We start from the raw sequence: 24,329 nt of genomic DNA on the forward strand, positions 1-24,329 counted from the left end.
GAACCCGGGCCTCTGAATCATAAAGCCAGCATCTGATCCACTCGACTACGGCCACTCCTGTAATTATCATGATTGTTTATCAGAGATTGACAATGGTGTAATAACCGAAACCGGTCTTTCTAAGTATCAATAAATCTGTGGTTATTTGACAATTTTTTAATCTTCTTTATTCAATATGAATAATTACCACAATATCAACTTCTCAACTACACAAAAAGTGAACATTATTATTATTGATAGTAGGATGCACCAACAATGTTGCAAAGTTCTGAACAGGAAACTATTTACAGAACAGTATAAGAAATAATACAGGAAACAATGCAGAACAGTACAGGAATATCTACATATCTAGTAGAGTATACATTGCAATATTTTTTAGAGGAAATAACTTGAATTCTGGAAACGCTCTTCTCTAATTATTAGAATTTTAAGAAGAGGGAGTTTTATATAAGTAACTGCATCATTGAATCTCAAGACAATACTGCACTTGAGTTTACTATGCAAAACAATATTCTCTCTCATTTATACTATTTTTTTACTTTCCTTGCCCTATTACCATAGGTAAGGAAAGTATTGCTTTCCGAAAAAAATTAAGGTACCCCAATTTCTAAATTTCTATATGTTTCAAGGTCCCCTGAGTCCAAAAAACTGGTTTTTGGGTATTGGTCTGTATGTGTGTGTGTGTGTGTGTGTGTGTGTGTGTGTGTGTGTGTATGAGTGTATGTGCGTCTGTGTACACGATATCTCATCTCCCAATTAACGGAATGACTTGAAATTTGGAACTCAAGGTCCTTTCACTATAAGGATCCGACACAAACAATTTCGATCAAATGCAATTCAAGATTGCGGCTAAAATGTCAAAAATGTTGTCAAAAACAGGGTTTTTCGTGATTTTCTCGGAAACGGCTCCAACGATTTTGATCAAATTCATACCTTAAATAGTCATCGATAAGCTCTATCAACTGCCACAAGTCCCATATCTGTAAAAATTTCAGGAGCTTCGCCCCATCAATGCAGATAGATTCTCAATTATCAGGATTCAGATACAATTTAAACAAAAACTTCTAAGTGGAGTAGATTGAGCATGAAAATCCCTACAATTAATGTTCAGTAACATTTTTACCTAAAATTGAAAATAAGCTTTAAATTCGAGAAAATGTGATTATTCAATTGCAAATTATTGTTGATTCTATTAAATCATTCACTATGAAGAGATAACAGACCTCATGTGTATCTCCAGCGTTATTGCCCTGTCACCAGCTGGCTCAAATCTTTGAATAGTATATTTGAGATGCGCGGTAACACTAGCGTCAGGTGATCAATTTTCATAACGGCAAGGAAAGTTGTGTGAGTGCGCCACACCAGATTTTTACACATAAATGAAAATTGAAATCTAAGTCCCCTTTTTAAATTATTTAGAAACGACTTGTTTCGGCTATATAATGACCTTCTTTTTTACACTTATACTCAATTCTTACTAATCTTTATTCAATATACTCTTTCATTCTTTGAGGATTAAGTGAAAGAGAGGGCCGACTGCGTCTGCGCCCCAACTTCGCCATCCCAGGCCAAAAATAAAGGCAGTCATTCTATTCTTTAAGAATTGTGTACAGCTACTCATATCAAACGTATTGAAAAATAGGAAATACTACATATTTTCCAGGGGTGTGCACACAGGGAGGGGTTTGGACACAGACTACGTCCTCAAAATCTTTATCTTGTTAAGTCTTGTCAAGTTGTTTTCTTAAATTCAGGGAGCGGTGTAGAGGGCGTCCGTCCTGATCTGGGTATTAAATAAATTTGGATGAATTATTGAGTTTGATTGAATTTGTATTATATCAATTAAGATTTTCAAGACAAAGATAGACAGGAAAAATGAGAAGATAGTTTCTATTGAAAAATCTCACCTCAATTTGCAATGTGTTGCACTTCTCATCTTTCAGTAGCCGGTTTTGATAAAACATTTTAATCCAAGATTTGAAAATGATCCAGAACAATTCATTTTTTCTAAGCTCGAAGCATGCTTTCCAAGTGGTACATATGAATTTGGAAAGAGTTTCCGTCTCCAACTCATTGATGTACTCTGGTAGGAGAACTCCAAATACTCTGTTTACTTCAGCTAGAACATCTTTACCTCCGATCTGAGTTGCTTCAAGTCCTACATCAATGAGCTGATCTATTTGAATGAGGGACTTGATTTGAGTTACTGACGAGTCGAATGCTTCTAAATAGCTGTGCAGTAATTTCCATCCAGCTAGTACACAGCTGGACAACATCTTCGAATCGTAGCAAGGTTTTGATTCTTCCCCTTGAAAAACTGTATTGATTCGTTGTTCCTTCACCATATTCTCAACAAACGATTTATGATTTTTAGCTATTATTCCATTCGATGACACTGAACTGCATTCCTTGTATTGGGAACAATTATATTCAGCTACCCAGCTTACAAGCATCAGCGAAAAGTATTTTAAAGTTGTATTAGATGATTTGCTATCACTAAGCACATTATAAGAATCAATCACCAATTTCAAAATGCTTTCTTTCATCTCACTTTTGGTAGATTCACAGCTGCCGAAACAACTAATGAAAGCTAAGTATTGTTGTATAGTAGAAATATCTTTTGTGAAGCCAAACCAGTTTTTGAAGCCAGCTTCTATGTAGGACATAGCGCTTCTCATACATTTCAGTGCCAAACAACATAAAATAATGGAACTGGAGCCCAAGATATGTCACAAAATACATCGAGCACATTTTTCAAGAATGTTTCATCAGGATGATAGGAGAATTTCAGAAACCAGTTTTCTAGAGCCTTATCTACCGCGAAACTATCACTCACTTGGCTTTTGGCGTACAGAGATGTGTTATTAAGCGATTTAAATATGATTCTATAAAAACTAGGATTGTACTCGAGACGAAAGAATGCATCAGCACATATCAGGTTCACGATCCCCCACTTGACAACTTGGCTCGATTCGTGACTCATCAATCTTTGACATAAACATGTCAACCAAATGTCCTTCAGGAGTTCCTCCCCAATAACACTATTTATTACAGATAGTTTGACAACACTCGGAAGAATTGGGGTTATTAGATGAAGTTGCTTCTCTTCTAATACCTCAAGAACTATAATTATGTCTTTCCAAATCTCTTTCAAATGGGAGACTTGGTTATCATTCCAAACAAAATAACTACACTTGAATGATAACGAATTAACTTCTAAAAAGTCAACAGATCTCTTCAAAAGATACAAAGCTTTCTTGCGGTGGAATGCTAGAGGATCTGTTAGTCCACTGTAAATAATATACCAAAACTGTTCTTCAGTTACAAGTGAAAAACTATTTTTCTCCAAAGAAATATAATATTGAGCTAGCATACATAAAACTGTTATTACTTTCGAAAGACTTTGCTCGTCGTGGCATTTTTGAATATCAGTTTTATTGCTGGCATTTTGCAAGGATAACCATATTTCTTCTAAAATTTTATTTGAATTGCAATAGCTTATAAAATTAGGAATGATGTAGTGTAGCACAACACATAAAACATCATTATCGCTGCATAATATAGCACTTTTGAATATTCTTTCAAGACGAGCAAAAGAGTTACATTGAATATTCTTAGCTTTAAGAGTTTTTAAAACAATGTCTATTGCGTAAAATGTAAACAAATTAATGTCAGTTTTTCTTGCAGTTTGGGATGTGAAATCCACAAGTACAAGCTCTATAAACCCATTCACTGTTTCGATAATATCATCATTGTTTATGAGTCGCAGCAGGATTTTGCAAAGCTCTAATAATGTGGAGCTATCATTAGCTGGGACCAAACCCAGTTTACCATATTTCAGAAGTTCATTCAAGATAATCTTCAACTTGGAGGATGATTTTACAGGTGTGAATTCGCTTGAGTCGATAAAAACTAAAACTGATTCAAAGTTTTTCTTCACAGTAGATACGTCTGGAGATCTTGTTTGTAAGTATTTTTCAAGTTTTGAAATTAACACACCTATATAATTATCTAGCGATTCAGAAATCAGTTCCTCTTTGCTATTTTGGTGCACAGACATTTTTACAATCAGTTTGAAAACAACTACTCATCAAATAAATTTGGAATATTAAAAAGGCAATGTAAATTGATACTTATTTCCCACATGCCGGTGGTCCTCAGATTATGACTTGAAAGTTGAAGTATAAGTTTAAATTACTGAAAACACTAAAAAAGCTTGCAAGAAATATGAATGATTTATAAACATAACCTCAAAAGTGAAACGTGAACATGATCCTGTAGTCTGCCTTCTGCGTTTGCGCAGAATCTCCTCTAGAAAAACAAAAAACGTCAACTCTCTCAGTTGATTAAGTTTGGTTTGACGATTTCAGCCTTCTTTCAAAACAAATTTTTCTTATACGTAAAATGTTGTTACATTTTTAAGTGAACAAAGTATTGTATGGAAATTTTGTTACTTGTGGGATATTGCAGTCACAAAAGATCTCAGGTATTAAAAATTGTCAGTACTAAAGATTATGAATTATTGCTTGACAAACAATGACAATGAACATAACCTTACTAGAATGCTATGTTTGCATCCTATTTTCAACTTTTCATTCTGCAAATAGAAACGTTATTATTATCAATGACGTGTTTTATAGATCTCAGTAAGCTTATTCATTGATATTACTTGAAAAAACTTTTATTTCTTTGTCTCTGACTGTTTGACTTATATATGTTCCTACTAGGCCTAATCACATTAATATTTTAAAGGTTATTGTTTAAATAATGTAGTTTTTTAGCGGTTTACTCATTAACGGTATATGTTTTATCATATTATATAGATCCTCTGTCATATTCTATTTTACTTCTTCAATTTTTGCATTGAATAAGTAACTGATTTACTACTGTTATAGGTACTTGACTGTTATTTACTGTTTTGAATAGGTAAGTGATTCTTGCCCAGTTGTCAGTGTTATCTTAGGGTATGATCGCAATGGATACTCGTGAGTGCAAGTTTGAAGCGTAGACATGTATAACCAAACGCATTGATAAGAAACAAAATTTTTAAAGTCTTAGAAACAATTGAGCCAGAGTCAGAGCGTGGCGTGCTTTTGCTGGTGGCGTTCATTGTGAGAAGCTACAGGCACGTTACAACATGTTTTTATTTCTTCCAATTTTTTTTCTCATCCGCGCTCTAGAACATGCATGACCGGCATGTACTAGCGTGCATTTGCAAGTACATGCATCCAATGTGATCATACCCTAATATGTGTATAGAATTTGAGTGATAGTGATTGATAAAGTTATTTGATCAAAAGAATGTGCAATTTGATCAACATTATGCTCTTAAAAGGCAACTCTAGGAAACTTAGAACTATGGGTCTAGGTGCATAGCTGGAGCACATAATCTAAACAAATTATTAGATTTGATGATTCGATAGATTTTTATGTTATATAAACATTTCAGCGGTAGATGAATATGTTAATGTTAGATATTAATACCATAAACAATATGAGGTGTTGGCTACTGTGATTGAGTCTGGCTCTCTACTCCCTGGATGAAAAGTCAATCCAATGTTTTTTAAGATCTATGACTGACCTCCCATCTTGATCTCAGTCTAGTTTTTAAGTTTTATTTTCTATGACGCAATCTATCTATACTAATAATCTATACTGGGGCCAATCCTGTTCATCATAATGATAAATGACCTGGACGACAATGGCTCAACTCTTCTCTTCGCTGAGGATACATCATTGCTGTCATCTGGCATTGACGTTCAGCGGGTGTTGGAGATGTCAGCAGAGCGTCTGCGGTCGTCAGCTTCATGGTTCCAGGTCAATCGCTTCCAACTGAATGAGAGCAAGACGTAAAACATCATCTGCAGCTTGTCGCGAAGTCTGCCTCAAGATCAGGAACCTGTGAAGCTGCTGGGCTTTGAATTGGATTCGAAACTCAGCTGGGCAAGCCACATCCAACAGGTGACTAGGAGACTGTCCCGAATCTGTTTTCTGTTGCTGAAGCTGAGAGGACAGGTGACAGAGGCATATCTGGTCATGGTGTATCATGCACTTTTCCCCTGCCATATCTCTTATGGTCTACTCATGTGGGGTCATTAAGTAAGTAAAGTAACATTCAGCCAAGGTTGTGGACATACTTGAGCTACAAAAACGGGCTGCTAGGATTATAACTGCAAGCGAACATCATGCACATTGCAAGCCCATTTTTGTTAGGCTGGGTATCCTAACAGTAGTCAGCCACTTCCTTCTTCTCTGCCTCATGTATATCAAGAAGAATCAACATAATCTGTTGACTCGGACTGATGTACATCAACATAACACCAGGCATTGAGTGCTGTTTGACATACCCAGGGTGCGCCTCCAGAGATCGCGGGTATGCTACAGGAGTGCAGCTCTCCGCTACTTCAACAGGCTACCTGCAGGAGTGAAGCAGTTGGATACCAGCAAGTTCGAGAGTGTTGTGACCGGTTTTTTCAGAGCCAGGGCTTTATGATGTACAGGAATTTTTAAACGATGACCTGTCTCAAATACTATCTGGCTAACTTGCCAGTAAGTTAAAGAGCAAGGCCTTAGATGTTAAATAAGTGTGCTTTATCTTGATCGCTGCCATCTTGATAAATTAGTGTTTTGTTGTTTTTGACTTTTATTGTCAAATGACGCCGTCGATCCCACAAGTGTGGGTAATGGATGAAGAAGAAGGTATAAAGGTGCGTACAGACTTTCGCTCTGCTCCGCAACCGAACGTCACTCCAGCAGAGCGATTGATGATCGACCGGGGAGCAACAATGGTTCGACCGGGGAACTCGAGAAGATCTAACATCTTCCGTAACGTTCATGATGGGTGCGTGGGCGGCGCGACTGTAGTTCGATGGAGGAACGAGGGCGGTACGAGGGAGGAGCGTGCTCGGTGCGGGTTGGAAGAGCGTATATGTGTACGCAGCTTAAGATATCCAGCAAGTGCTGGTCATGGATGAAGACTACTGAATTAGGTACTGAATTACTATATTGCTTCCAGGATACCGTACATATATCTAATGGATCATTAAATCTAATTAATTTATATTTTATTATGTGCGCTAGCCACGCCTCTCAAGTCGTCGCTAAAAATAATTGCATCTGTACACTAAACTTCAGCTGACTAACCCAAAGTCCTTTTTCAGATTTTGCTGCCAACTTCTTTGAAAAATGTCAGACTGTGCGGAAACAGATGAAAGCAATAAATATGTTCCAGGTAATAAATTCAATCCATTAATATCATTGCATTAGCTCTACCATAGAGAAACAATAGTATAAGTAGATATCCTTTGGTATAGGGCGTTTATGTCGAAACTTTTACTGTTATCTGAAGCTGATAGTCCACGTAGTTCTTTCCTGTGAAGCTTTATGACACTGATAGTCTCTCATATTGTGCCGTTCATACACTCTTACCCGGTCAAAACAGTAAAAATCGACAGACATCGGCTTGAGATAACAGTAAAAGTTACAACATAAATGCCCCATACCATGGGATATCTACTTACGCTATTGTTTCTCTATGGTTATATCAAACGATCAAGTTTACACTTACACATTGAAATATTCCAGGTACTCATTAACAGAATAGAAAGCTTCAGACTTGATCCATTTATCAACGGCAATACAAAACGTTTTCAATGGTAACTGCTTAACATTATCTGGTAGTAAATTAAACATGCGAATTTGTAGGTACTTATGACTTTTCAGAGTTTTAGTCAATCTAACTGTGGGTCTAGTTATATCATCCTTATGTCTAGTGTAATGTGAATGTACAGAAATAATTCAATTTAATTCAGTATTTTCTCAGTAAGTTACAGCAAAGAGGATTTGAGAAGAAGTCTACTTCTTTGGTTAATGTAAGACACTAACTTTACGGGCGTCTTATACGCGCTGAATTAATTTCGTGCGTCTTATGAATTCATGGCGTTTTATGGGGAGCGTTTATTACGCCCGTATAGTTTATCATAAGAGAATAACGATCGGGAAAAAATCCAGCGCGTCCAAGATGACCGTATAGTTGTGTCCTTATTTCATTTAGCAGTTTACAGCATTTAGCAATATTGCATCTGCGGAGTTGGTTTGTCCCCTCTCCATACTCTAAACCAAAGATCTTATATACTTACTAGCCGTCAGGCTCGCTTCGTTCGCCATATCCGTCTAGCCAGAGGGCTCCGCCCCCTGGACCCCCGACTGGATCGTCCAAGAATGAGATCAGCAGGCTCGCTTCGCTCGCCTGCATTTTTCATTTGAGCATTTTTATTATATGTTAGGACGATCCAGTCGGGGGTCCAGACTAAACGTCTGGCTAAACGGATATAGCGAGCGAAGTGAGCCTGACGGCTAGCTAGTAATAAAATATTCCCAGGAATAGCTCTGATTGAAGTAGCAGTGTCCAATCAATTTTTCCGCGATAAATGCATTTCAATCTTCAACTTGGTGCCAACCTAACAAAGTCAACTCAACTTAATGCCAACCTGACAAAATATTATTAATTTAGTTACCAGATAACTGTTTCGAAGACGTACTCTCTCTAGATTATAGTTCTATATTAACATATGGTATGGACATTTTTCAATTATAATTAAGAGAATAAGAAGAATATACATGCTAAAAGACGAACTTTAAACCCTTAAAAACCACCCTTAGAGTTAAAATATTGCCAAAAGATTTCTTAGTGCGCCTCTAAAGGGCCAACTGATCATACCTACCAAATTTGAACGTTTTTGGTCCGGTAGATTTTTAGTTCTGCGAGTGAGTCAGTCAGTCAGTTAGTGAGTGAGTGAGTGCCATTTCGCTTTTATATAATTATATAGATGATGTCTTCACCCACTACCTCCGTAAACAAAGCCATGGTGCATTCTGGTGACGTCAGCACAGGTAGGGCTACTCATCACCTCCTACACCAATAAAAACACCAACTCACATTTGTTGATTTCAGCTGATCTATATCAGCTAGTGTTTTTATTGGTGTAGTAGAGAGGTGGTGAGGTAGTCCTACCTGTGCTGACGTCACCAGAATGCACCATGGCTTTGTTTACGGAGGTAGTGGTTTGATTTGGGGAATTGCCTATGTTTTCTATCAATCTCTTTATTAGGGTCGTTAGTAGTCGAGTAGGCAGGTTGGCGGACCTGTATATACATGTCTGAAAGTCAAGATTGCCATATTTGCCACATAGTGGCCTAATAAAGACTTGAAAGTTTTCAAACTGTTCAATCACGAAGTAGACTACGTCATATTTTATGAAACCAGTCTATACTCTGTACAAAATTACTTCTTACTTGGGATGGACATGCGCAGCAGAGGAAGCATACAACGGGAGAGATACAGAGGCGCGATGTTGCCGTTTTGAAGCGGCCAGCGTTCTCCAACTTCTAATGACTGTTCATGTGCTCATTATGCTACACATACAAAGTTTCCTGTCTGACGACTGACAAATTGGCAACTGCGCTTCTATCTTTGACTGTGTATTAATCTGTGTAATTGGCTGATCTCCCTCCATTTCTCTGCGCCGCAAATTCCTCCAAGTCAGAAGTAATTTTGTACGGACTATAGTAACCGACACTTCATCGACGAATAAATGAAATAGATATTTATTTGATTGTATGGTATGAGATATTGTGGTATTTCTCCATAATTGAATAAATAAGACGTAGATGTTGTCAATTCCCCAGTGGTATATAGTGACAACATCTTATTCTTTCAAGAAATAGTTACTAGTTATAAAGTAAAGTAAAAAAGTTGCTATAGTGAGGTCCACGTTATAATGGCAGTGTGTGATTTGCAATGGTGTTGCTATCCTTGTCCATCATTCAACAAAGCAGATGGTGCTATCTCTTTCACGCTTTGCGATGTTGCCACATCGTTTATCAACAATGTAGAAATTAACTAATCAACAAAATATTTCATCTCAATCATGAAAATGTATTATTACATCTTCAAAAAATATATTTTCTTGACAAATAAATTATGATTAACTATTTTCGCCACACTGCACAGAAAGCAGCTGTTTTCCAGTCCTTACGTAGATCTGAAAGACATTGTTTGCAGACGACTCTCTTCTGACGACAGAACAGGTTACTTTCCGGCCTAGGCCGAAAGAATACCCTTTCCAGCCGCTAACATGGAACTAAGAAAGGTGATCAAAAAACAGCTGATCAAAAAACTTTTCATTATTTGTGTTCATTATTCAATGATTAAAACATTTATAATAATATCATCTTATTGTCATTTGAAAGAATAAAAAAGTATAAACTCAACCTCCCACATAAATGAACATAATCTTTTAGGTTATTTAGACAAATCAGAATAAAAAATAAAAATACTTGGACAATTTCCTGATTTTCAGATTACCTCAGATTTGCTAGAGCTATCACCTTCCACTTCTGCTTTCGGAAGTGCTTAGTAAACAACTATTCTCATATATATTGTTTATTTTTGTGTGTGGCGAAAAATATCGTTCGCACCACGGGCAAAAATGTTTTCCGGCTCTCAATCTTTTCTAGTCCTCGGCCTACGGCCTCGGACTTGAAAACCGATTTCGAGCCGGAAAAATCTCATTTTCTGCTCCAGGTGCGAAATATACCATTTCAACAATAATGAACAGTTGAATTGATCAGATATAACAGTATCAGCTGTTTGGGTGGCAAGGTTGAGATCTGGCGACCCTTTTCTCCTCTTTTCCTACACTGCCATTATAACGTGGACCTCACTATAGTAATAAAGCTATGAAATAGCCCTAAAAAATGAATGAAAAATGTAGCCTATGTTAATACGAGTAGGTTAATTTGAGCCAAAACCAATTGACAACATCTTCATTTTATCTCAATCATTTTCTCTCTCATTCTCAATCTCTCTCATTATATTTTCAATCTCAGCTAGAATAAGCCTTAATTATTCTTCTTAGCGGTTTTCTTTGTATGTATTTTAATACCATTTACGTGATTCTATTTTTTAATTTCATGAAATCGTATTTTCTAGGAGAGAATCAAGATGACCTTATACTGCAACAGCATAGGAAAATCGAACAAGAGGTCAGTACAGCCACCATCCAAGTCATACCTGCTATTCCATATTATTATTATTTATTTATTTATTATTATTATAATTTTTACAAGAAGCACTGAATGGGAGAGAAAAACTAAGGATACTCCTTGTACTATTTCTCTCCCAAATTTAGATAATAATTTAAAAGTCCGAAATGAGGTTATGATTCCACTTTTCTGAAATTTAGTTCTTTTTCACTCAAAAACAACTAAAACTAAGAATTTTTAATATTGAAGGTTGAGAAACTGGATAGGAAACAAATATATATTTCTTAGAATGTAATGTAGCCAGCTAATATGTGTAAGCTAATCGAATCAATGCCGTTTGTGTATTGGAAAGTTGTGATGTAGAATTGCTAAAATTTGATAGATAGATAAATGCAAAAATAAAAATCTCAGTACCCTTATTACTTTGCTTGCCCTATTACCACAGGTAAGGAAAGTATTGCTTTCCGAAAAAATTAAGGTACCCCAATTTCTAAATTTCTATCCATTTCTAAATTTCCATCCATTTCTATACGTTCCAAGGTCCCCTGAGTCCAAAAAAGTGGTTCTTGGGTATTGGTGTTTGTGTGTGTGTTTGTGTGTGTGTCATCTCCAATTAACGGAATTACTTGAAATTTGGAACTTAAGGTCCTTACACTATAAGGATCCCACACGAACAATTTCGAATGCAATTCAAGATTGCGGCTAAAATGGCGAAAATGTTGTTCGAAACTTGATTTTTCGCGATTTTCTCGAAAACGGCTCCAACGATTTTGATCAAATTCATTACCTTAAAAAGTCATTGATATGCTCTATCAACTGCCACAATTCTCATATCTGTGATAATTTCAGGAGAACCGCCCCATCTATGCAAAGTTTGATTTTAGATTCCCAATTATCAGGCTTCAGATACAATTTAAACAAAAAATTTCAAGTGGAAAAGATTGAGCATTGAAATCTCTACAATTAATGTCCAGTAACATTTCCACCGAAAATTGAAAATAAGCTCGAAATTCGTGAAAATGTTATAATTGCAAACTGTTGGAAACTGTTGATTCTATTGAATGATTCACTATGAAGAGATAGCAGACCTCGTATGTCTCCAGCGTTATTGTCACCAGCTGGCTCAGATCTTTGTTTATAAGTAGACTTGAGATGCGCGTGCGTCAGGTGATCAATTTTCATAACGGCAAGGAAAGTTGTGTGAGTGCGCCACACCAGATTTTTAAAGTTTATTGTATTTGTCAAAACTTTTTTCTACTTATAATTAAATTTTATACCTTATACCTCCATATTACTAACATTATTCAATCACTTGAAAATGACATAAGTCAAAACCTGTGAAAAATAAAATAAACTTGAAAATTGATTTTTGATTTTTTAATTTTTACAAGAATACGAGTAGGTAGCCCTTACCAAGAAATTAAATATTGATAAATGCCTTCATTTTGACGTGATAACGTCTTATAAATTGGTTTGCCGGGAGACACTTCAAGAAACTGCGTTACGTTCCCACGTTATGCGCTCACAATGAGAGCGAGTGAGAGCGTTCGTTTCGGTTCACGGTCGTCTGGAAAGAGCACGAATAGGAGCAGTGGCGAGCAATGCCGCACCAACCCGAAGGCATTCACCTGGAGAGAGAGAGTGAAACGGAGCAGTCAACCTGCGCAGGCGCCGCAAGCAATCTCCTGCGACTGCGCCACTAATTCAAAATGTCAAGTCAATGGTTGTCTCTCTCGCTCTTAGGTGGGCGCGGGCTAACCATGCCCGAGTGGAAGGGACGCGTGCCTCTCACTCACTCTCATTGTGAGTTATTATTTCATCCTTCTTCCTACTATACGAATGAATATTCACATTAAAATTATTTTACCACTCAAAGTCGTTGTCACGTAAAACTTTCGCCCGTATACCGACTTTACAGGCAACCATGCAATTTTTTTACACTTTGGAACGCTTGATGTGTTCTGGGCGAATTTGTGACAATAAGAGCCCTTCTTTTCACCTGATCCACGAAGGATAGTAGGTGGGAGATTGAGTCTGGATTCACACATACAGTATCAGTGTCAGTTAAAGTGGCCGGTACAGCGAAAATACAATACTTATGAGTCTTAATGGGTGCCCACTTGCATACTTACTAGGCTGGGCCGTGTGGAAATAGTCACATTAATAATAATAATATTTTATTTTCCGTAATATTTCATTACAACATATTATTACACAGACACAGTAATACTCAGAATGACATTTATATAAGAAAATAATACATAACTACTTTACAGTACATTACGAAAAATAATTAGGTTGCCCTAAGGTTGGAAACCTGCGTTGGATCAACCATCAAAACAATTTTAAATAAAAACAGAGATGGCCCTCTAGTCTCTGTACTCCGCAGTTACAAAGAAATTACAAAGATTATATTTTATAAACATGATAAATAAACAGTTTTATCCTTCTACTAAATTAAAACCATCATCACTATTAGACTGAGCATAGAATGAAGCCGTTCTTGAATTATACTAGAGTTTTAAATAATGCCCCAACATTGTCACAATTAAATGAGAATTCCCTCACACTTTTAACAAAATATTATTCCAATCTTTCTTATCTCAGCTGGCAATGAATTGAATAATTTATGGCCCAAAAATGAAAACGTTTTCAAATACTGTTTTCCTTGGCCTAGGAATGAATTTATCAAATCTACTTCTCTGAGATCTTTGGTAGGTAGAGAGTTGGTGGGAATGATATTTTTAATATTCTTTCCGAAGAATGGTCATTGATATGTCTAAAGCTCCGCCAATTTATGTAGATGCATAACAATATAATAATCTATAGTTATTATATTACAAATTGCTTTTTCATATCATATACAGTTCAATAATTATTTTCTTAGTCTATATTATGTAAATTCATCTATAATTTTGCTGTATTGTAAGCTATTGTATATAAGTGTATAAGCCAGTATATATTGTAATCTACAAAAATAAAGTAATCAATCAATCTTCTGCCATGATCATTAACGTCATCATTGTCATTTGCACCACCACTGCGAATGAAAAATATTTTAAAGAATTTGTATACATTCAAATTTTTTAGGGTTAATATTTCTAATTGTCTAAACATCAAAGAGGGTTCACTCCGTTCTTTGAATGTTATCAAACGAACAACACATTTTTGAGTTATAATTAGTGGTTTTAATGATGATAAATTAGTCCCTCCCCAACATTCGATGCCATACTGAAGCCTAGAATGTATAATAGAGTAATAAATCAAGTATAATACCTTACGTGGGCACTAGTCTACGTATTCTATAAAACTTCCGAATATTGTATAACATTTTATTCCGCAGTTGATTGACATGATATTTCCAAGTTAGCCCTCCATCAAGATATAAACCACAAAAAACGTCACACAAGAAACTTTTTCGAGCAATAACATTTTCACTGTACCGGACACTTCCACTACTGATTCTGTCGTGGGAATTTCAGGACCCAACTTGATGCTCTCCATGACAGCCGGCACTGTTGTCAAGTTGACAACTTCTCTTTTATGAATAGCTGAGATTGTTTTTAACCACAGTTGTCCAACATGATGTGCTGTTTTTTTATTCAGTGTCACTCAGATTTGAAAAAATGTATTTGAAGTTTCAAAAAGATAATTCTCTGAGGCAAACTTGGGATTCACCGTTTGAGAAGTGGTGCATGATTCACACTTTTGACCTATGATTACAATATTATTGAAGAATTAGGCCTAACGTCATTAGTGTGTGATAACGCTATTAGTCTATGATAAATACATTAGTCTATGAAAAATCCAGATTTTTAAAAATGGGGAATCAATTAAGAATAACATTGAAAAATTAACATTATCTATATAATCTCATTCATTCAATTCAGTATACTGAGCGTTGAATTGCATTCGAATTCTAACAACCCTGTTTGCTCCCCTTGGAAAATACTTGTCATTCATTATTTTGTTGATAGGAATCTCAGCAACTGGAATATTTGATTTTTCATTTTCCTTCAGAAAGAGTTCACCCTGATGTCTGACGATTAAGTCATCACATTCTCTTTCTGCTATTACTGAGACTTTTGATTGTATTTTAAAAATTACGCTGCCAATATAGCGTTCATGATTATAATCTGGCTGAATGAAACACCAAATGTAATTACTATCTCTATTATTGACTTGTGTATTGTCTATTGAGAGATGGAAGTAATATTTTCCTACAGTTACGTTGAAAAGTGGCCATTGCTGCACTGATTACAGAACGCAAAGAATCACTTTTCCGCTCTAGTGCGAGAAAAATTTTTCTGCACTCCAGATTTGCAACATGGCAACGCAAAATACTTAGTAGGTTATATGGAGCAACAGTGCAGCAAAATCAAAATGAAGTTGGTAACAGTGACTGCTGTGGCTGCTATAGTGAGCAGAGGTGCAACGAAGCACAACGCGCTAATTATTATTCATTATATATTATAACCAAGGACAACGAGGACTTTAGGATTTTAGGATTAAGGTTTTTATCAATAATAAAATTACACAGAAAAACATTTGATGGATTTCAGGCAATTTTACCCATAATTACCCACTTTTCATATTCAATGGTAACTGTAGGAAAAACTTAATGTGAAATACGTGCGCAAAGTTCCTCTGCTGCACTCAAGAAACCATTCCGCCCTCGCCTACGGCTCGGGCGTAAACGTTTCTTTCGGTGCAGCAAACTGACACTTTGCGCACTAGTTGCACAAATAACTATTTCCATTTACAGTACTAAATACACTTTCACTTTGCAAGTATTTTGTAAATGAAAATACAAAAGTATGTGAGAATTGGAATGTTTCCGATGTGATCGATTTGGGCAGAAATTTGCGTTGCTGATAAATCACTGAGAGATCCTCAGGCATGGGTTTCGAATACAACTGTAACAGATTGCTTTCTATAGCTCGTTTCTCAGTTGGTGAGAGAAGCAGAGACGGCTCAACACGTGAGGTGAACTCTTCTGAACTGATTGTTAGAAATCGTATATGCTTTTTCAAATGCTTAAAACTAGACGCCAAATCACCATCGCTAAGTTTTTTTCGAGCTGCTTCAGCCAGAGCCCATTTTTCGAACATATCAAACACCTCGATTTCTGATGCAAAACTGAGACAGCGAGACTTGAGAATCAATTCGATTGTTTTGGATTCGGCATTTGGGAAATAGTCACTTTCAACTGCTTGGTCCGTTTTTTCTTCGATAATTTTCAAACACAGCTCTTCGAATTCGGGTGTATTGCTTGTTTCACAATTTTCGTAGAACTCCAGTACCTCGGAGGGCTTGAGCTGCTTTTCAATGTAGTTTATGCACTCCTGTATAAGATCTGAGATGAGGTACTTGCGAGCCGCTAAGTATGTTGAGAGAGCGTGAATTGCGGATGTGAAATTCACCTCACCTGTGTAGATGAAATGCTTCATGCATTCAAATCCTACGACGTCCAGGGGCCTATTTCACAAAGGTACAAGTATTGTTACCAACCATGGTTACGAACAAGTACTTGTAGTTACAAGTTTACAAGTACTCACGTTTCACAAAAATTTATGATCTACAAGTTTACAAGTCTACAATTTTACAAGTCTACAAGTACTTCAATAGTAAACATAACCTATTTTCATGATGATTTCCTTTTTTCATCCTTTATAAAGGTTACTTGTACTTTTCAATAATTACTTTGAAAATATTTGAAAGCAATTTAATGTTTTTTGTACAGTCTCTTTCATTTATTGCTGAATTTGTAACCTACACACTATATGTACTCTGTATATATATAGTGGATGTACTATATATAATGTATACTATATATATTGTGTATATATACTATAGTACACATAACCTATGAGGTAACACATTAATAACTATTTTGGAAATTATTAAATTTGATTTCCAGATGCATATATTTCCAAAATAATCAATTTTAGAGGGATATAGGGCATTTTTGATTACTAGAAATATTTTTTGAATATTTAAAATCATTTTAATGATCACTTGTAAATCCTTTACATAGCTTTCCACCTCGGTAGAAATTTCATAGTTACGAACAAGTAATTTTGACAAAAATTGTTGGCTACAATGAAAATCTTTGTGAAACACTTGTTCGTAACAAGCAAATCACTTGTAAACTTGTAGAAATTTTCACTTTTTGTGTAGTTGAGAAGTTGATATTGTGACCGGTCTTTCTAATTATCAATAAATCAGTGGTTTTTTTTGACAATTTCTTAGTCTTTTTCATTCAACTTGTAGAAATTCATTGTAACTACAAGTTTACAATTCTGCTTTTGTGAAACGCTAGTAATCAGCTGTTCTCCAAAACCATGGTTGGCAACAAGACTTGTAACCTACTTGTACCTTTGTGAAACGGGCCCCAGATCTTGGATTTTGACCGTGTTTTCCTCCTTCAGATCACCGTAGAACATAGCTTGGAATACCTCGCTTGCCACCGAGAACAGCAATTTGTGTCCTTGGACGACACTGTTTTCAGGACCGACTATGAATTTGCAATCGTAGCCAATGCCGTTGTCTGATGCTTGCAGGAAGCGGTTTTTGAATTTCCCGGTTGAGCGGTACATTTCAACTACAAATGTCTCGTGATTCAATCAAGAGTAGTCCGTTAGTTATCTAGAAAGCCTGTAATGCACTCGTAAACTAATGTAAAAATGATCACAATTCAACGTTACAATGTTCACGATAATCCCAGACGTGAGTCAATGAGCACTGAGATAGTTGGTTGAATACTGCCGACTGAATAGTTGATTCAAGATTCAACTATAGTATCCCTCATTGATATAGAGAATATATCAATGGTATCCCTGTACGGCAGTGTTGCCAGATGTGGGAAATTTTTTGCTCAACAGAAACGTTGGTGGGAATTAATTTAGTAGCTGATACAGTTGTTGCTTATCTATATATATCAATGGTATCCCTGTACGGCAGTGTTGCCAGATGTGGGAAATTTTTTGCTCAACAGAAACGTTGGTGGGAATTAATTTAGTAGCTGATACAGTTGTTGCTTAGCTATCAAACCTAGATTATAATAGAAATAATGAACTAAACCTAAAGAAATAAACCTATAGAAATAAACCTAAAGAATCTAGAATTAATGAGATATAGTTGAGAGTCACGATATAGATAATTATGTTGAGTAGGTTGATAATGATAAACAGTTTGAATCAGAAGAGCTATGTCGCAAGGTCAAAGTATCAGATAAGATTATGCTGCTTTTGAATATTCGCTATGTGCTTACAATGGCAATATGATTTTGTGCTCTATATTTTGTTTACTGTGTGACTTTGTCAATTGCCAGTGTTGGTTTACGACAGTACATTTAGTGGTTAGTTTTACATTTGAGTGGTAGAGAGGACTTAAAAGTCCTAACTCCGCCTAATAAAGAATTTTTTTTTTCATTGAAAACATGGAAACAGAAACAGTGCTGTCAAAAAGAGTCTTGTTTCCTATTGGCCGATCGCTTTGACTGCTTATCTGGGACAAGATTTGAAATGGTTTTACACTGAAGCAAAATTTATTTCAGTAATGAGTTTCAATTGAACTATATTGAAAGGATATTTTCCATTCCCTTAACTATTATAATGATAAAAATACTTATAATAACCCAGACTTAGAAAAGCTTACATAAATTTAGAGACACTAACTGATTTGATCTTGAATTTGCAATAAAATAAAAAATATATGTTGATTATATCATTACTACTTCCTCTTCAGCTCATTTTAATGATGTTTATTTGTAAATCCATAGATTTACTGAAACTAATTGATAGGAAGGAAAATTAATCTATCATTGTCAAATACATTGATGAATCTCAAAATAATATTGAGAAAACGTTTTTCATTCTAACAAGATTCGAAGCTCATTCACAGCAACTTATCATTAAACGGTATTTTCAAGAGTACTTGATCGGCTGATCTAGAGTCACAGTGATTTGATTTTCAATGCAGTATAAATGATAACAGATAGAAGGACAATGCAGTTTTCTCTATTTGATTTTATTTTATTTTTCGAAAAACAAATAAAAGCTGCATGAATATGAACAATAACATTTGTTTTGGTGCAAACTGCATCAAAATTAACCTAATATTGAGGTCACACTATTGATCTACATACAATATAATCATTTATTCATTTTTACATCGAGTACAACATACAGGACCATTGGACTATGCTTTCTCTATGGTTATTACTCCTCTTTATCATGTCTCTTATTCACCGTCCAAGTTTAAACTGAATGGAATTAGCTGGTGTTTCTAACTCGAAATATAACAAAAAATATGATCATAGTTTGATTTGATAACAACCACCTAAAATATTCCCCGTGCAGGGATGATAACAGCGTCGCAAATTTAGATTCAGTCAGTTTGTCAGCCAAAGTTGAAATTTTGTTGACCACAATTAGTACATTTTTTCGTTTATTAGATGAAAGTTTGAGAAATGACGACTTTTTCCAATCATTGTTGATTCTCAAGCATTAAGGGCCAAGCAACATGAGGCGTTTTTCAGGCGTTTTTGCACTGGCGGCGGACGAGTCGCCAGTGCAGGAAGCTCTCCGATTGGTTGATCATCAGCTGACTCCCGAACGCCAAACTAATCAGCTGATTAACTGCCTAATTCAGCTGGAGAGCTTCCTCCCTTGCCGACTCGTCCGCCGCCAGTACAAAAATGCCTGAAAAAACGCTCCATGTGGCTTGACCTTGGCCCCAAGTCATTCAAATTGGTTATTACAGCTTAATGCAATAAGTTATCATCAGCCTATTACATTCTATGCAATATTAATATTTGTATAATTTTTTACTTTCCTTGCCCTATTACCATAGGTAAGGAAAGTATTGCTTTCCAAAAAAAATTAAGGTACCCCAATTTCTAAATTTCTATACGTTTCGAGGTCTCCTGAGTCTAAAAAACTGGTTTTTGGGTATTGGTCTGTGTGTGTTTATGAGTGTATGTATGTCTGTGTACACGATATCTCATCTCCCAATTAACGGAATGACTTGAAATTTGGAACTTAAGGTCCTTACAATATAAGGATTCGACACGAACAATTTCGATAAAATGCAATTCAATATGGCGGCTAAAATGGCAAAAATATTGTCAAAAACAGGGTTTTTCGCGATTTTCTCGAAAACGATTCCAACGATTTTGATCAAATTTATACCTAAACTTGTCATTAATAAACTCTATCAACTGCCAAAGTCCCATATCTGTAAAAGTTTCAGGAGCTCCGCCCCATCTATGCAACGTTTGATTTTAGATTCCCAATTATCAGGCTTCAGATACAATTCAAACAAAAAATTTCAAGTGGAAAAGATTGATAATGAAAATCTCTACAATTAATGTTTCGTAACATTTTCACCTAAAATTGAAAATAAGCTCGAAATTCGAGAAAATGTGATTATCCAATTGCAAACTGTTGGCAACTGTTGATTCTATTAAATGATTCACTATGAAGAGATAGCAGACCTCGTGTGTCTCCAGCGTTATTGTCCTGTCACCAGCTGGCTCAGATCTTAGAATAGTAGACTTGAGATGCGCGTGAACACTAGCGTCATTTTCATAACGGCAAGGAAAGTTGTGTGAGTACGCCACACCAGATTTTTTTGACTATAAATTTATTCAGTGACAAAACTAACTAACCTATATACTCTGGGACTTCTTTCTCCTTTGGTTAACAGCCGTTAGGCTGGTTGGGGCAGCAACTCTCCATGCCTCTCTATCATTCATAGTAGTTGGCACATCTCACATCCTTCTTCAGTTGTTCTATCTACTCCAGTATTGGCCTTCCTCGCCCATCCCCTCCCTCAGTCATTCCCTTCATTATTATTTTTGTTAGTCCCTCTAACTATTTGGGACTGAATATTCTGGGACTAATTTCATCAAAATTTGGGAATGGGACAGTTTTGGGCGGAGCTTGTTGACCCTTCCTCAATCATGCATAGCCTATGATTGTATATTTACTAGTAGTTCTGTGAACAGTAGTCTCGCGCTCAATAAGTTGCATTGACCTGTTGTTATGTTTTCTCAAAAATTAATTTATTAATTTTAAATGTCTAGAAAAAATCCTAAATATACAAAGTCCTATCGTAACGTGACGTGTCGTCCCGGAATGTGAGTGTGAGCGCTGTTATCAGGTCTGGCTGCCGTCGATACGCCAATCCAATCAATCCATCAGAGAACATTCTGTGTTGTGTTGGCGAAAAATCGGTGTGTTGAAATTAACAAAATAAACTACCATATTGCTGATTTCCTGATTGCTGACTTCATGATTTTAGAAATCAATTTATTTTCAATAATGTTTGTTGCAATTTTAATCACCAGATTAAAAAATAAAAATGTAAAAAAAATGTTTTCTATAAATAACTTCAAACTAGAATCATGGCCTCAGCTTATGGAAAGACAAAGTTAGTAGACAAATTAATGTTTACTAACGTTGATGGAAAGATACATTTTCAAGATGTTCGATGTATTTGAACGGGTAGTATTATAGTCCACTAGACAGCTGATTTATGATGAATAATTCTATATTCTGATTTTTACGGTAATATTGGTGTTCGAAGGAAACTCTTTTTCCTTTGTATTATCCTTAAAATGCAAAATTTTAAAAAAACCTTATTATACGATGACGCGAAATTCAAAAAGGAAAATACCACTCAAATTTCATGAAAATCTTGCTGCGTTTCGCTGTAAATGCGCAACATATAAACATATGAACATTTAAACATAAAGATAAATGCAAAACCGTCGACTTGAATCTTAGACCTCACTTCGCTCGGTCAATTAAATTTAAAATAAAAAATGTTTTTGTGTTGCAGATATCAGAATCAATTGCCCTAATAGGCAACAAGGAAGCCCTGTCAAGCCTTGAGAATGAGTACTCTGATGACGACATTTATAGACAGAAAGTACAGGATCTCTCAAATAAGTATAAGAGCGTAAGAAGAACCCGTCCCGATGGAAACTGTTTCTTCCGTGCGTTTGCCTTTGCGTACCTTGAATCATTGCTGGACAATCAACAGGATTACGCCAAGTGAGTTATTGTAATCTTTCAAAAATTACTTTTTTTCTATAACTGCTCGTAAAGTACTTACTTTACTCCCTGAAACCTAATACTAAAGTGTCACTTTTTCGCTCTCGGTAGTAAAAAACAGAAAAACTCCCTAGGGAGTAAAAGTGACTCCATTTAAATAACATGGGGAGCATCTCTATTTTGAAACTTACATTCTAATAGGTTAGAAGGTCTAAGCTCAGATGAGAAAGCATAATAGAGGTGTCTGTCATTGAGTCAACTGAATTCAATACCACAACCAGAAATTTGATTAACTCATGAAATATATGTTTGTATGATAATTATTATATTCTTAATATTTGTAGACGATAAAAATTTATACAATTTTTAAAATATTTTATTGTATTCAAAATACCAGCCAACAAATATTTTTGATCTGCAAATCTGAACCGCGTGATCTGGAGTCAGCTATTTTTGGTAGCTGCTCAGCTGATATAATTGTTACAACTTTTGCCGATAGATAGCGCAATCGGCAGTGCCAATCAGACGACCGGTTTTTAGGTTTTAGATTTAGGTTATGTTGTTAGGAATCATTGTCACCAATACGTAAGTTATTAGAATGATTTTATTTGCAGTTTCTATAAAAAAAATGTAGATGGAGGAAAAATGTTGTGTACATCACGAGCGAAAAATACTTTTTCTCCCTCAGGAAAATTGCTGCCCTCGGCTTCGCCTCGGGCTTCAAACTTTTTCCCACAGGGAGAAAAAGTCGTACTTTTCACTCTAGATATACAAATAACTATTTTTCTACAACTGCTCGTAAAGTTCTTCTTTCCGAACTGAAAACTCATCATAAAACAGTTGTTTTGTAAGGAGCGAGCGATAATCTCCTTTACGCTCGCCAGCTGTTTGCTTTACGCTCTCTAACCGCAGCGCATGTGCAGTAGGCTACATTTTTTTAGAAAAATGCAATTCTAATAAGTTCATGTCCCTACTTTTTCGCCCCATTTCCAACAGTGATGGTGTCAAAGACAGTTAGGGCGTTGACTCTCACGCTGAAGGACCCAGGTTCAAATCACAGTCAAATTTTTTTGCAGATGATACTAATTGTTTTATCTTATTCTAATAATAAATCATTATAAAATAAATTATTATGATTAGATAGAATAATTAAATTGTATCATTTTATTGTTATTGCATTGATTTATCAAATTAATTTGATTAATTATTAAAAAAAAACTGTTTATTGTATTGGAATCCAATACTGCAGTTGTAAAAAAATGTTTGTATGTAATTCGAGTTTGTAAAGCTTCTTTATCGCGTATTACGCTCTTATTACATAAATATCTATTTATGAAGTTTTTGGAGAAAACTTATACTATAGTAAAGGAAAGAACTGGCTTATTCACGTACGGGATAGGAAAATTATGTTTGACGCATCATCATGTCTGAACTACTGGACTGATTAACTTTAAATTTTTCATATAAATTTTTAAATAACCGAGGATGGTTATATGCCTATTTTCAATTCTTCAAGATTTCATTACGTCAAGTTTTCAGTTTGTCATGTGTTAAAATAGACCCTTGCGGAGCACGGGCTACCTGCCAGTCTTGAATAAAAGAGAGTCTAAAACAACATAATTACAATCATAGAGAAAAGATAGCATGAGAAGATGTCCCATGGTAGGTGGCGTTTATGTCCCAAATTTCAAGCTGGTTCCTTGTTACAGTATCTCAAGCCAATTACTGTCGACTATTTCGATTATTAGGGCGATACCATACTAGGCGTTTTCAGAGTCGGTAGGGCAGGAAGCTCTCCGATTGGCTGATTGGGTTGGCGCCTAAAAAAAACGCTTAATATGGTATGTGTTTTCTCTTACTGCCTTGGCCGGGTTAGAGCACTACCTCCGTAAACAAAGCCGTAGTGCATTCGTGTGACGTCAGCACAGGTAGGGCTCCTACACAAATAGAAACACTATCTGATATAGATCAGCTGAAATCAACAAATTTTTATTGGTGTAGGAGTCCTACCTGTGCTGACATCACCAGAATGCGGCTTTGTTTACGGAGGTAGTGGTGAGAGTGTATGAAAGGCACAGTATGAGACACTATGGCCCGGTTTCCCAAAAGCCGGTTAATTTTTAATCGTGATTAATTTCATGAAAACCAATCAGAGAGGGCGCTCTTGAAAAACGGCAGCTCTGATTGGTTCTCATGGAATTAATCACTGTTACATTTTAA

At 35.8% G+C, this 24,329-nt stretch overlaps 3 protein-coding genes across 6 annotated transcripts in view; 1 reads left to right on the forward strand and 2 right to left on the reverse strand.

Annotated features, from left to right (window-relative positions):
* LOC111045546 (probable methyltransferase TARBP1) overlaps positions 1 to 2,695 on the reverse strand; it is a 38,544-nt gene extending 35,849 nt beyond the window's left edge. The window contains exon 1 of the mRNA XM_039429593.1: positions 1,908 to 2,695. Within this exon, the coding sequence (XP_039285527.1) occupies positions 1,908 to 2,678 (771 nt within the window). The 5' untranslated portion in view covers positions 2,679 to 2,695. The remainder of the gene's footprint in view (positions 1 to 1,907) is intronic.
* Positions 2,687 to 24,329, forward strand: part of LOC111045538 (ubiquitin thioesterase otubain-like) — a 33,323-nt gene continuing 11,680 nt past the window's right edge. The window contains exons 1-4 of one of the 2 annotated variants that reach the window (XM_039429222.1): positions 2,687 to 4,486; positions 7,161 to 7,231; positions 10,994 to 11,046; positions 21,895 to 22,109. In XM_039429222.1, coding sequence (XP_039285156.1) covers positions 7,186 to 7,231; positions 10,994 to 11,046; positions 21,895 to 22,109 — 314 coding nt within the window. In that variant the 5' untranslated portion in view covers positions 2,687 to 4,486; positions 7,161 to 7,185. Of the gene's footprint in view, positions 4,487 to 7,160; positions 7,232 to 10,993; positions 11,047 to 18,242; positions 18,407 to 21,894; positions 22,110 to 24,329 lie in introns of those variants that run through there. The other variant, XM_039429223.1, reaches the window with a different exon arrangement.
* On the reverse strand, positions 13,930 to 17,777 carry LOC111045537 (BTB/POZ domain-containing protein 3). Of its 3 annotated transcripts, none has more exons than XM_039429221.1 (3): positions 17,445 to 17,777; positions 15,803 to 16,520; positions 13,930 to 15,266 (listed from the first exon to the last, which is right to left on the reverse strand). In XM_039429221.1, exons 1-3 carry the CDS (start codon positions 17,643 to 17,645, stop codon positions 14,920 to 14,922), a joined length of 1,266 nt encoding a protein of 421 aa, XP_039285155.1. In that variant the 5' UTR covers positions 17,646 to 17,777; the 3' UTR covers positions 13,930 to 14,919. The 3 variants fall into 3 exon arrangements, with proteins under 3 accessions (XP_039285155.1, XP_039285154.1, XP_039285153.1); XM_039429220.1 differs by having other exon boundaries at positions 15,803 to 16,524; positions 17,425 to 17,777; XM_039429219.1 differs by having other exon boundaries at positions 15,803 to 16,524; positions 17,419 to 17,777.

Source organism: Nilaparvata lugens, chromosome 5, assembly GCF_014356525.2.
Source record: "Nilaparvata lugens isolate BPH chromosome 5, ASM1435652v1, whole genome shotgun sequence".
NCBI lineage: Eukaryota > Metazoa > Arthropoda > Insecta > Hemiptera > Delphacidae > Nilaparvata > Nilaparvata lugens.

Coding starts and splice junctions, on each gene's coding strand:
- LOC111045537 (XM_039429219.1), bottom strand. CDS start 17,645: ATGTACCGCTCAACCGGGAAATTCAAAAACCGCTTCCTGCAAGCATCA. Junction 16,525..17,418: donor CCCGTTTCACAAAGGTACAA/GTAGGTTACAAG, acceptor TTTGTGAAATAG/GCCCCTGGACGTCGTAGGAT. Junction 15,267..15,802: donor TGTATTTAGTACTGTAAATG/GAAATAGTTATT, acceptor ACGTAACTGTAG/GAAAATATTACTTCCATCTC.